This window comes from Alexandromys fortis, unplaced genomic scaffold (genome assembly GCF_014885135.2).
Source record: "Alexandromys fortis isolate MF-2015 unplaced genomic scaffold, M_Fortis_MF-2015_v1.1 scaffold_5, whole genome shotgun sequence".
Taxonomy (NCBI): domain Eukaryota; kingdom Metazoa; phylum Chordata; class Mammalia; order Rodentia; family Cricetidae; genus Alexandromys; species Alexandromys fortis.
Window position 1 is genome coordinate 18737020 of NW_026067924.1, and position 13700 is coordinate 18750719.

Below are 13700 nucleotides of genomic sequence, written 5' to 3' on the forward strand. Positions count from 1 at the left end.
GGGCTTCCCTGATGTTATCGGATTGCCTATTCTTTAATAAAGAGAGACTGGGAGTGTAGTTCCGAGGTAGAATACTTACGGAGCATGGGTGAGGCCCCAGGTTCTTCCCAACCCGGAAAGAACAAGAAGAGATGTTAAGACAAGCATTTGGGGCAGAGGGATAGAGACAGATCTTATTGCTGAGCTGGCCCCTAGTTCACCCTCAGCCTGGGGGAAGCTGTCGTCAATGCTGCCTGCAACCCTATCAGGCCAACTGACAGTCTGTCCCTTGTGTTTTTTAGACGGTGTGAAAATAGAGTGAAGGGACTCAGGACACTGTCAAATGTTCTTTCTGTTTTCCTGCCTTCCAAAAAGGCTGTGATTCTAGTTCTAGCGCTAAAGCCATTGTTTTCCAGCTGAGTTATTCTCTGGGGTGACTCTCTGCTGATCCCTCTGGGTTCCCTTCTTTTCCCTCCTAAATGCCTGCTGCTCTCCCGGACCCTTTCTCACTCCTATCTCTCCACTCTACCAGGTTTCCTCAACCGTGGTACTTCTGAATCTCAGGACTGTAGAGTTCTTTTGGCAAATGTCCCCTGGAGAGGGGGAGGCTGGAACCATCTACCCACCCACCTCAAGTCATAGGAAGCCCTCTGATGGGGAACCTCTTTCAGCCAATGGCCTTTGAAAGGTTGGACCAGATTGAGGTTTGACTTTGGATACCAAAAAGCCGAGGTCCCGCTCTCTTGACCCTCTCTTCCCTCTCTCCACACCTGGATGTAGGACACCCTTTCCTGTTTTGTAAGTTTCCCTTTTAATAGAGAAAAACCTTACTATTCTCTATTTGGAGCTAATGTGGGATTATTTAATTCACACCCCCCCATTTGCTTTATCTGGCGCCCACGTGGGAAAGTGTCCACGTTTACCGGGGATCATGCTCCTGGTTTGCCAGCCTGGCTTGCCTGACCTGCTGGGGGGGCCCATCTCGGGAGGGCTCACTCTTAGGCAGCCCTCACTCAGGAACACCCTAAACCACTTCCTACTCGCTCACTCCTCAACATATTTACTATTCAGTGCAAATGTAAACCAAACTGTAAAGCAAGGGCCTTTAAAAGAAAACGGTCTCCTCACGACTTGATTATATAGTATTAATCCTAACATTACTTAAACACAAACCCAGTTTGTTCACACAGATTTAGACCCTAAGATACACAAACCTCTAGACTCGAAGCTTTGCCATGCAGGAACAGAGAACAGTCTCACTGAATTGTGACTTCGAGGCAATGTAAAGGCCTCGAGACTGGGAACTGCCCCCGCGACCACTTGTGTCATTTCTTCAGGACCCATCACGACACTTAAAATTTGTTTTAAAAAAACAAAACAACAACAAAAAATCAGGTCGCAGTTTTGCCATAAACAAATTACAGAGGCCAGAGAAAGTGCTACACCCCTGCTTTTCTCCTGGACCCGGTAAGATTGCCCCACCGAGGCTTTGCGGGTCGAATGCTACACCTCTTGGAGAAATGTGTCTCTGCTCAATTCATTCCCGCTTCTCCGCCCCAAACCTTTTATATCGCAATGCCCTTCAGGATGCTGGTGGCAACACTGCCGCTGCGTTTCCTGTTGGCAGCAGAGAGCAGTGAAAACAAGCTTTAGTGAGCAGCCGCCAAGGCAGAAAGAGCTCCTGGGCGATTCACGCGGCTTTCCCAGGCCGGCTTTCTGAGCCTCTCGAACGGAAAAGCGGGAGAGGCCACCGCTCCCGAGCCCGGCGTCCAGGAGCTCACCTTCCGCCCAGCGCGGAGAGAACGCGCAGCGCACCCACGCCCGGCCTCCGCGCTCTCTTGGGCTCGGCTGACCCCGGGGCTGCCGATCGTGATGCACGCACACGCTTCCCGCCGGGTGGTCCGGGGGCCTCGGGGCGCCTGGCTGCTGGGTGGCCTCTGGGTCTGGGCGCTGTGCGGCCTGTGCGGCCTGGGGACAGCAAGCTCACCGGGGACCCCGCAGCCTTGCCAGGCGCCCCAGCAGTGGGAGGGACGCCAGGTTCTGTACCAGCAGAGCAGCGGGCACAACAGCCGCGCCCTGCTGTCCTACGATGGGCTCAACCAGCGCGTGCGGGTGCTGGACGAGAGGAAGGCGCTGATCCCCTGCAAGAGGTAGGCGGCGTGGAAGGGCATGGCGGCGGCCAGGGGAAGCCAGGTCAAAGCGCGTGGCACCCCAGCTAGACCTCCAGCCGCGACTGGTCCCTCCCGACCCCCAAGAACTTTACAGGGGCTCTTGGGGGCGGCGATGCAGAGGCGGGCAAAGAAAGGATTCACCAAGGGCAGGATGGAACAGCCAGACACCCAACTTAGCCCCAAGTCTTCCCTGCTGAGTCAGGCTCCTGGCACCTGGAGCCCCCTGCAGCCTAGGGCGTGTTTTTTCTAGAAGTCGCCTTCAAGGGAGACACAAAATATACTCTAACAATTTTGTTTACAATTATAAAACTTGTGTGTGTGTGCATGTGCATGCGTGTGTGCGTCCGTGTGTGTCCATGTGGAGGCCAAGGGACAACTTACCAAGTCAGTTTTCTCCCTCCTTCCACCATGTGGCTCATAGGACAGCACTGTTAAAGGAGGAAGGAAATGATTTTTAAAAGTCGTATACAAACTCCTTACCCCATTACAACATTAACATTTTTGTTTAAACCTTGAGGATTTTATCTTTTGGAAAAACTAGCTAAAACTCCCATTAGAGCAAGGTAATGTCACTTTAAATCTACCATTAGATACATGTATTAATACATGTTAACTGGGGTGCTAAACCTCTCATTAGAGCATAGGTACTGACTGCCCCCTTAAATTCCAACTAGACACAAGTACTAACATCCGAATCCTCCTTTCGCCTATCTTCTTCTCTTGTCCCTGTTTTTAATGACCACGCCAACTGTAAAATGGGAGGGCATGTTATCACACACATGCTCACATACACACATGTGCACATGCACACAAAGACGCCCTTGACAGTGTATCTTTCCATTTTGTGATGACAGACGACACACTTTTCCTGGGGTGTCACCTTCTTTCTGGCCCCTTTAAGGCCCAGTTTCTAATTTAAGATCGCCACCTGTCTCCCTGCCCCCACCCTCTGCTGTCTCCCAGCATGCTTCAGGTGGCCATGCTGGCGTCTCCTCGTGGCATTTGTGCCACAGGGAAGTATGCCGCATGAGCACGGGGGAAGGCTGCAGTGGGCAGTGCGACTGGTGGTGAATGGGAACCATTAATTTCTAGCACAGAACAACGCTCGGGAAAACCATTTCACCTAGAATCATTTGCCACTGAAGTGTTGGGCTTCTTGACTATAAAGTAGGGAAAAGGCATCCAAGCCATCTACTTAGAGTACAAGACCACACATTACCAAGTCAGGAGACCCACCTTACTCTTGAATTCTACTTTTGAGAATTCAATCAATCATGGACAGAATATATGTGAAATCACTTTGCATGTACTGAGCACATGCATGCTATTTTTGTCTTTAAACAATATAAAGCCGACTTGCATAGCATCTTATATTTGTTATTGGAAGCAACTGAGAATATATGGAAGGGTATTTGTAAGATGCATGCAATTTTTTTGTCATTCCTAGATCAAGGACATGAGCATCCATAGATTTTGCTATCTACAGAGACCCTGGTTCCAATCCTCCTTGGATATAGAGGGACAGCTTTACTTCCGTGTCTGGAAGGCATGACACAGCAGTGTCTTTATGAAAGAATCAGAATGTGTGCAAAGACTTTCAAGAACAATGAATGTGTTATATAGTATAGTAGTGCTGAAACTTGGTCTGTTTTATATAATTTTGTTTAACTGTCCACACATCACAGGATAGATTTTATGATTTCCATTTTACATAGAGATGCGAAGACCTAGGGAGCTTGGCAGACTTTCCTTCTATCACACAACTGAGGCTTATGAAAGCTGCACAGATTCTGACATCTGTAATATACTAAGTTCTCATTCCTTCATCTACTCTTCATCCAGGGCAGACACCATGTCAATTATCAATGGAGTGGGCCTTGATTTTAAGGGAGCTAGTAGTCTGAGGATGGAATCTCATAAATTCGTTATCATTGTGTGGTAAGATGAAGGATTGATTAAGAGACGTGTGATGAAGACAGCCACAATGGCACAGAACTGGGGCTTTCAGAGAAGGCGATGTCCCAGTTTAATGGTCCCCTAAAACCTAAGTGAATCCACCAGGGTGACATGCAGAAACTATTTGTAAGGGAGACATCAGTATATGTGTCCTCTAGGCTCAGTATGTTGTCATCTGGGAGTTTTCAAGCAGGGTCAAGTATATTTTGAGAACAGCAGCCAAGTCACTCTGAGATATGAAGGTACGGGGTGTGGAGAGAGGTCATGCTGAAGGAGTTTGAACAATGGGACGTCATCATTAGGTGAATGAAGATCACCAGATACAGGAATCAGATTTCATCCTGAGGAGGTTTAAAAAAAACAGAGCAGTGTGGAGAGAGTGGAGAAGCTAAAACCCAAGTTTCTGATGTAGGGATACTGGACACGGGGCTGCATTGTGGAAGTGTTGAAGAGGTAATGAAGTCTGAGTGGTCAGAGGTAACAGGGTGTGAAGAGAAAGGCAGGTGTCAAGCCAGTTGCCACTACTGGCACCTAAAACCAACTGTACTGGTGGCACGAAACAGGGCTTGCTCTCTCCACTCAGAGTGAGGATGGGACACGACTCCTTAACTGCATTTAAGAAGACTGTACAGTGGTTGGTGAGTAAACGTGAAGAACATGGGCTGGAATGACCAGAGTTCACTGCTGATGCTAAGCAGTGTGACCAGGAAAAGATGAGGGGTCATTCTTACCCAAGGAGTATTTTTTAACTATTTAAGAAATTTGGCTATATAATCCCGTAGACCTAGGTGGGATTCTAGTTCCTGAAAGTGGGCTTTTGCAAATTAATGTAGTTTTACGGGACTTGGTTTGTTCTTTTATAGAATAGGGATCTTATAGGAACTAATTTATCAGAAGGCTGTGATGAGTCCCTCGGTAAGCTGAAGTATATAAAGCACACAGTACATTGTCTCCTCTCATAGCACAGAGGTGTGCAGTGAGTGGTTTGCTCACCATCCACCATCATCATCTTTGTGAATCTAGCTTTCCATATGCTAAAGACTCACTGCCAACCCCTCCGAACTTAGACACGTGATTTAGCAACACACCAAGTACCCTCCTCTCCCTGGGAACTGACTCAGTACACAGACTCAAATGCTAAACTATATTTCAAAAAAGTTTTATAGCTGGCACAAAGAGCAGTCATTTCAAATCCACAGAGATAGACTAGATCATTCTCTCCCTTTATTCAAAACTATGTGATGAGCCAAATTATAATCAGGAGATGATGAGCTGGAGCAAACACATCAGCAAAAGCCTGGTGGTTGTTTTAGGCTCAGTTTTCATGTACAACAGTGAGATTTTCACTACAAATAAATGTTTCATCACAGAATAATATTTTACCAATTATCATGCTGTGTGGGCTAGTTTTTTTTTTTTTTTGTCTACTTGAAAAAATCTGATCTCATTTGGGAAGAGGAAAACTTAACTGACTGACTGGTGAGGCGTTTTCTTGATTGATGATTGATGTGGGAGGACCCAGCCCACTGGGGGCAGCACCATGCCTGGGCAGGTGATCTTGGGTGATAGAATGTTGGATTGAGAAAACCATGGGGAGCAAGCCAGTAATCAGTTTCTTCCATGGCTACTGCTTGAGTTGCTGGTTTGGGGTACCTTCCTTGAGTTCTTGTCCCTGTCCTTACTTTGATGATGAGCTATGATATGAAAATGTGAGATCAAACAATCCTTTTCTCCCCAAGTTGCTTTCGGTCATGCTGTTTTTTTATCATAGCCAGAGAAAGCTTAACAAAGAAATTTATACAAGGAGGACGGTATTTCTGAGACCGACCTGACCATATGTTTTTGGGAGGATTGAGGTAGCATTTGGACCTTGGGATGGAAGAGCTATCAGGTACTCAGAGCTTACTGAGCTGATGTGGGACCTGAGAACACAGTGTGCAGAGCAGAGCAGACAATGAAGGCCTGGCTTGTGACGTTTTTAGAGGAAAGTTTGAGAGTCCTTTAAAGACTCTGAGGCTGATCAGTGTTTTGAATTAACGGCAACTAACGTGGAGCCTTTTCTTTGCTGGTACAATTGATGCTGAGCAGCTGAGGCTGAAGAATCAGCTTTGGTTAAGAAGAGACCAGCATCTCTGACACAGAAGCAGTGGTCCAGAGGGGCCAAGGTTTTACCCCATGCTGGCCGCTTAACTGGTGATGGATAAAGTGTCTCAGGCTTTCCTGGTCGTGAAGGCATGAAGAGGTCACGGGGAGAAGTTAAGGCTTGGCCCTGTGAGAGGCCAGGAGAGACCACTGGTGAAGGTTCGGGTCCAGTTACAGGAGGCGCTCCAGGATTAAAGAAATCATGGAAAAAAGCTGAGGCTTGGCAGCATGTGGCAGTCACAGTCCTTGAAGAGTTGGTGAAGTGCCCACTTGCAGCAGTATTTTGGGAGCTATCAGTGCCCGGGGGGAGGATGCCAAGAACAGCTGCAGCTGTTGAGTGGAGGCAGCCTGAACCTATGAGACATTGTGCGTGCTGCCCATGGTAGAGGTAGTGATATGGAGCCCTTGGAGGAGCCCAGGAAATCCTTGAAAATCGTGTTCACAGTGAGCTTTTTACGCTGTTAGACTGCAGTTTTGCTTTAATCTGTTGTAACTGTGCCCTGGCTTCCCCTTTCTGAAATAAGGTGGGGCTTTGTTCATTTGTTTGTTTTGGTTTTTTGTTTTTAGCTCGAAGTTTGGAGTTTTACTGACTCTGGAATTTTAGAGACAGGATATTTTAGAAAGGCTTGGAACTTAGGGTTTTTAAATATTTTAAAAACAACCAACCTTCTCAATTGTGTGAATTTTTGGAATTGTGGGACTTTCAAAAGTTGGGATGTTTTATATTATAATGTTAACATTAACATGACATCTTGGGGACAAATGAGAAACGTCGTAATTGAATAGTGGTGTGTTGTGCGTTGTTGACAAGTGTCAATTGTGCTAGCTAGGTTTTCTCAACACAAGATAAAGTCATTCTAGAAGGGAACCTCAGTTGATAAAAATGCCTCCCCCCACACCAAACTGGCTTGTGGGGAAGGAAGTCTATGGGGCATTCTCTCGATTATTATTGATGTAGGAGGACCCAGACCACTGGAGGCTGAGCAGCCCCTGGGCAGGCAGTCCTGGGTGGAACAAGAAAGTGGGCGAGGGAACAAAACACATGGCCTCGGCTCCACTTCTTGCTTCTAGGTTCCTGCCCTCAGTTCCTGCGCTGACTTCCCTGAATGATTCAAATTGTAAGCTGAAAGAAACCCTTCCCGCCCACATTGTCTTTGGCCAATGTGTTTTGTTACAGCGAGGCAATTCTAGCTAAGATACCGGTGGAGTTGAAGGGGAAACCGTTTCTTTTTACAGTTGTGGTGCCTCTGGGTCTCCCCGTTATTCCATCTGCTGGTCTAGACTCCTCCCACTCTGAACAAAACACAGGTTGGCACCATTCAAACCTGAGTCAGGAAGTCTCTTTCCTTCATAACTTCATAACTAATTAGTGGGTTTCAAACATTGACACTGTACTTGAAAGCCACAGCCCAATCTTGCTGACCTAAATTTCATGTCCTCATGGTGCATTCTCATCTCTCTGTCTTTTATACCATTATGTGATGGTTTCACAGTACAGCTTGTAGGAGGCAGTTGCATTCTATTTCTTCCCAAGTTTTTAAGTTTTTGGCCAGATTCTCTCTCACAGATCTGTCTCTTTCCCTAAGTCAGGTGTAGAAAAGAATGTTTAGTGCATAAATGTACGTTAGATTCATTAAATGTAGATTTGTTGGTAAAAATTGAAAATGGTTTCAGATAACAGCAGTATGGCCAAGCAACCAGATGTTATTTGAAGAAAATAGGGATGCTTGTCTTTTTGAATTTACTAATAGGTTGAGACGTAAGTTTAGAATTGGATCAACTTCTTAAGAATCTTCTTCCACATCTAGACAGTTACGGAAAATCCCAGTGATAGTTACCGGGGAATGACTAGGATTTTCCAGGATCTCTGTTCCCTGGGATGATGGAATAAATTAAAATACCTTATGAGCTTCAGATAAGAGAAGCCTGAACCAAGAACGGGAAATATTAGTAATTGATATTACTTTGTTTTCTGCTTCCAACTTTTTCTTCTGATTATTGGATTAAACTCATGGGGATTATATTTGGAAAGGTTTAAGGAAAAAAGGCTATTTTTATAATTCAGTCAATATGGTGATCTTTATGTGGGGGATAGCAAAGTAGACAGAAACGAACCCTGCAGGGTCTCGATAACACACTGTAGCTTACAAACAGTGGTTTCGGTGTTGGGGTTAATAAAGCTGCATGCACGGAGGCCAGGGAGGCATTGGATGAACTTGCATGGATATATTGTTTTAATAGACTGATCAGGAATTGATCTAACATATGCCATCAGAAATTTTTATTTATTTATAAGTGATGATGTGTATGTCACAGATGGAGTAGCAAATGGATTCTCATTCAAGTTGTGATTGATTTGTATCTGTCTTGGTCATTCCCAGAGAAGAGAATAGCATTTATCATCTCTGTTGTAAAATCAAACTAACTGGATGTATTAGAAACTGTAGGGAAATGATGTTAGGCAGCCATGAGGTGTGAGTCATTGAATTTCAATAATGGCTAGTTTCTAAGTATTTTTCTTTAGGAGACACAGGATTGCTAATATTGGTGTGTCTGTTACATTGAGCCGATTGCTCCTACCATGTTTGGCAAACTGGGCACAGATTCTAAAGATTTTCTCACCCTGCCCTTTTATGTAAATTTAAACTTCTTTCTCTCCTCCTTCTTTTCTTTTAAGCTTGAACAAAAAAAAAAAAAAGTAGCCATCAGTGCTTTGACCCTGAGCTCAGAAGCCACTTCTCTTCCCTGCTAAACAGTCTCACAAGAAAGCTCCTTCAAAATCAATTCTCTTATGTTTGCAAATGAAGATGATGGTTATTTCCCAAGCACATTATCTCTTTTTATTTTGAAATTATCTCCTACTTATACATATTGTATAAAGTTTTTCTCTTATTGTGGAGTTCATGGGCAATCAGATATGCTCATGATCTTCAGATACTTCATTGTGTGTTTCCTACAATCAAGGACCTTCCCTATTCCTTCAAGACAACCATAAATCAGACAGACCATCAACACTGGTCAGTTTTGCCATCTGAAACTTAGGTATCTCCAGGCTTTATTGGCTAACTTTTATGTGCTGTTTACAGCAAAAGAATGTAGTTTAAGTATGACATTGAGGTACAGAACCTTTGATTTCTTTCTGTCTAGAACAATTCCTCAGGTCTTTTTCAAAGCTGCTATGTTTAAAGATTACTGTCCTGGTGTTTTATTCACTGTTCCTCTGTTGCCTTGTAGTCATGTTCATGTTACTCAGCAGGAGGTGTCTCAAAACTATTTATATTGTACCTGTATGATCACTATAGTCATATAATGTTGTCTGTCACATTGCTTCATATAAAGTGACATCTTTTTGCTTTATAATTAATAAGTAACTTTATGAGAAGATATTTTTGCATCCTTTTCATTCCAATTCTTCATCAAACTATAAACTTAGTATTTGTTTCAGTAACTCAAGGATATCGTTGTATTCCATTTGTTTTGCTTTCCCAGTTTGCCAGAGGAACCTCTTCCAGTTGGCATTGATTTTCTTTAGAACATTTCTTATTCTTTTGAGGCACAGTAAGATATTCCGCAGCCATCTGTATTTCCTCTGGAATAAACTGTTTCTCAAGTAGTCCTGGTTACTGATACTGGAGAAAAACACTTGGAAGTCCAAGTCTGTAGTCTAGTTGTGCTCGTTGCTCTCAGGTAGCACTGTTACCAGTCTGGCTCTGTGGAAAAGACAAAGGATCTTAACACAATCACACATACATACACACCCACATATGCACACACATGCACAGACATACTCTCATGCACTCATCCACAGATTTGCACACATTTAAATCTTTTGCTCTAAATTTTTATCTTTATCCATGAAGGTATGTCAATGGGCCCTTTCCATTTCCAGTTCAACACAACATAGTGCATTCTCCTCTTGGCCTTGTCAAGTTTGTGGTTCCCTGCTCACATATTGAATGAAGAAGACCTCATCCTCAGATGCACTGAAGACCAATTGTACAGCTGGGGTGTTCCTGCCCCACAGTGGGGCTCAGACCCCCAGAGAAGCCTTGCAGAAATCTACTCTTAGGCCTCCTCTGTAAAGGCATTGGTTTGTATTGTTCAAGCAGAGGAAGAAGAGAAGTTACATTTTCCCTGGATATTTGGTTTTTCTTGAATTTATCAACCTAGAATCATTGCAAGCCCACAGAGAGTGTCTGTAAGTCTTAGGGAGGTAGACTGGCATGGACCCCATTCTGCATGTATTGATCTTTATTTTAAGAAGTCACAGCTTGGCTTTAAGGCTTGAGCCTGAGTCCTCCCTGGATCTGTGCTCCATCTCTTCATCTCCGATGAATAAAGATAGTGTTTTGTTTTATTGACTCAGGAAAATTGACTGTAGCATCTGGAGCCTCACAGGATAAACCATGTTGATTTGCAATGTTAATGTTTTCTCAAAAAAAAAAAGATACTTTCTTGGAAGAAGTGGAGTTTCTTTCAAGAGAGTATAGAGGCCTTGGAGTTCAAGGATGAGGAAATAGAAATGGGCAATGAGAAAAAGGAATAGCCAACAAAGCCAAAAAGAGTCAGGACTCACTTATGAATGGGAATCAGAGGCAATCACCATACTGTTCTGAAAACGTCTTCCAACAACCTTGAGCTGTTTCTTCATAGTTCTGACTTTAAAGAAGGTGGTCAAGGACTACATGCCCAAAGATCTGGGAATACGTCAATTAGCAGTTTATTCTTCCTGGAAAAAATGTGATAGTCTTATATTTCCTGCTCCCAGTAAAAACTCCTGTTTCCTCCATTCACAAATTTTTATTTTATCCATCTTTAAGGGGAAAAAAATCTCTTGAAGAATAACAATTGAAAACTCATTTGCCCCCTTCTCTTTAAAGCATAGCTTACACTAATTCCAAGCTCTGTCCTGCGAGGCTCTCTCAAACACTTCAAATCAAACTGTTGTCACACAGCTCCATGGGGAATGCTCTGAGCAGGACCAGGAGATCCAAACCCCTCTTGGCTCCTCTTTCATCCTCCCTGATTCTCCTCAGTACCTACCCTCCACCTTGATGTACAAATTTCTACTTGGCTTTCAACACACTGCCTTCTTAGTGTGTCATCATGGCCAGGTTTCATGTAAGTGTTGAGATCCAAATTCAGATCCTCATACACACAGAGTAAATACTTTTCCACTCCAGCTGTCTCCCCAGACCCTGCCTCCTCCATTCCATGCCCTTAGTCTGCTTTGCTCTTCTTGCTGTCTGCACTGTTAGTGATGGAAGGCTGGGCATCCCATCCCTTTACTTTTTGTCTAGACCCTCTGTCTTGGTGATGTCATGTAAGTCATGGTTTTAAATGTCACCTCTTCATTAGAGTTGCCCATCATGTTTTTACTTCGTGTTCAGAAATCTCCTACATCTCCACTCATAGATCTCATTGCCTAATTGACATCTTCTACTGGAATGTATGGTCATTTTGAATTCAACATCTCTACAATGAGTGTTTCCTCTGCATATAATCAAACTAACCAAAACCAAATCCATACCAAAGAAATAAACACATATAAACTAAAGGCCCTCCTTTATCTTAAGCAGCTCTGGTTGGTCAGCATAAACCCATGATGTCACCCTTCTCTTCTCTCTTGTACACTTGCCAAAGGAACATGATGTAAATCCAATTGATTATAATTTTTTTTCTCTTCTGTTTTTTTGGGGGGCAGGGTTTCTCTGTAGCTTTGGAGCCTGTCCTGGAACTAGCTCTTGTAGACCAGGCTGTCCTTGAACTCACAGAGATCCACCTGCCTCTGTATCCCAATTTTTTTCTTGTTTATTTTTAAGACACAGTTTCTCTGTATAGCAGCCCTAGCTTTCCTGGAACTTGCTCTGTAGACTAGGCCTCGAACTCATAAAGATCCACCTACTTGTGCCTCCCAAGTGCTGGGATTAAAGGAATGCACCACCACTGCCTGGTTCCAACTGATTACAATTTCAAAAGATACCCAGAATCTGATGTCTCTTACCTGATTTTGTGTCCTCCTGTTATACCCATACTCTTGCTCTGTCCTCCTTTAGTCTGTTTTTCAGCATGGTAACCTAAGTGATTGTGTTCAAATAAATGCTGTGTCATGCAACTCCATCTGCCTTAGCTTCAATGCCCCTATTCACAGATGTCCATGCGGGATCTGCTCCCTGGCCCCCCACAGCCTATCTCTTTGCTTTCATTGCCAGCCCATGGCCTCAGTGTGCTAACCAGTTTGGAACTTGTATTGGCCATTCCCACTTCCCTAGAAGGTCTTTTCCCTCCAGAACCACTCCACTCTCAAATGCTTCCCTGCTCAGCATCCTCATATACCCACCTCAGTGCCTTAAACAGTCAAGGTATTGTTTGTTGTTGTTTTTGTTGTTCTTGCATCAGCCTTGTCTCAGACAAAGGTCAGGGATTTCTGCATGGTCTGGCTCTCACTTCAGCATCTTAAGTAGAACTGGTCTAAAATTGTTTGAACCAGCCAGTAAGGAAATGAGTGCTAGTGAAGCTATATCCTCATGAAAGAAGGATCTAAAACAGACAAACAGAAAGACAATAATGAAAACTGTCCAAAGTTTCCCACATAGCACATTTACTACCACGCCCCCTGAACTACATGAGGAGATTTTTACAATGCATACTGAATGCATCCCATTTCCAGTCATCATTGGCTGCTTTTCAGATGTGCTACATGTGCATGCTCACCCAAGCTTACTAGTCCAATTTTGTCATCTTAGAGGTCCTGGCTCCTGTTTGTTTCAGAATTCAGCCCACCATAGCCTTACAGAGACCTTCTGTAAGCACCCAGCACAACTCTCCCCACGAGGCCCTCTCCATCATGTGCTTCTTTCCTCAAGCTACTGTTATGGTCTGTCATTGTCTTATCAGTTAAGTGGCCTGGCCTTCATGATATCTCTATTTTCCGAAGTGAGAGGATCTGTGTTTACTATGATATACTATTGGATCCCTGAACTAAGAAGTTCTAGGCAAACAGTAAGTTTCAATAAATATGTGTCAAGTGCAAATGTGATAATAAATACAAACATGATATATATTGTTTGATGACTTTTTGATGTGGGATTCCCCTCTGTATGCTGTGAATACCATTGGTTAATAAAGAAACTGTCTTGGGCCCGCTCAGAGAATAGAGGTAGGCAGGGAAAACTAAACTGAATGCTTGGAGACAGAGGGAGGAATGAGAGAGAAGCCATGTAGCCTCACCAGAGACTGATGCTGGAACTGTAGCTGGTAAGCCACAGCCACGTGGCGACACACAGATTAATGGAGATGGGTTTAATTAATATGTAAGAGTTAGCCAATAATAAGCTAGAGGTAATGGGCCAAGCAGTGATTTAAATAATATAGTTTCTGTGTGATTATTTTGGAGCTAGGCAGCCAGGAACTAACTAGCGGCCTCCTCACAACAACTTTTGTACTATTGGC

At 44.0% G+C, this 13700-nt stretch overlaps 1 protein-coding gene across 1 annotated transcript in view; it reads left to right on the top strand.

The window, feature by feature from the left end:
• Window positions 1-1290: 1290 nt before the first annotated feature.
• Epdr1 (ependymin related 1) overlaps window positions 1291-13700 on the top strand; it is a 29960-nt gene continuing 17550 nt past the window's right edge. Inside the window, exon 1 of the mRNA XM_050142545.1 lies at window positions 1291-2129. Coding sequence (XP_049998502.1) covers window positions 1852-2129 — 278 coding nt within the window. The 5' untranslated portion in view covers window positions 1291-1851. The remainder of the gene's footprint in view (window positions 2130-13700) is intronic.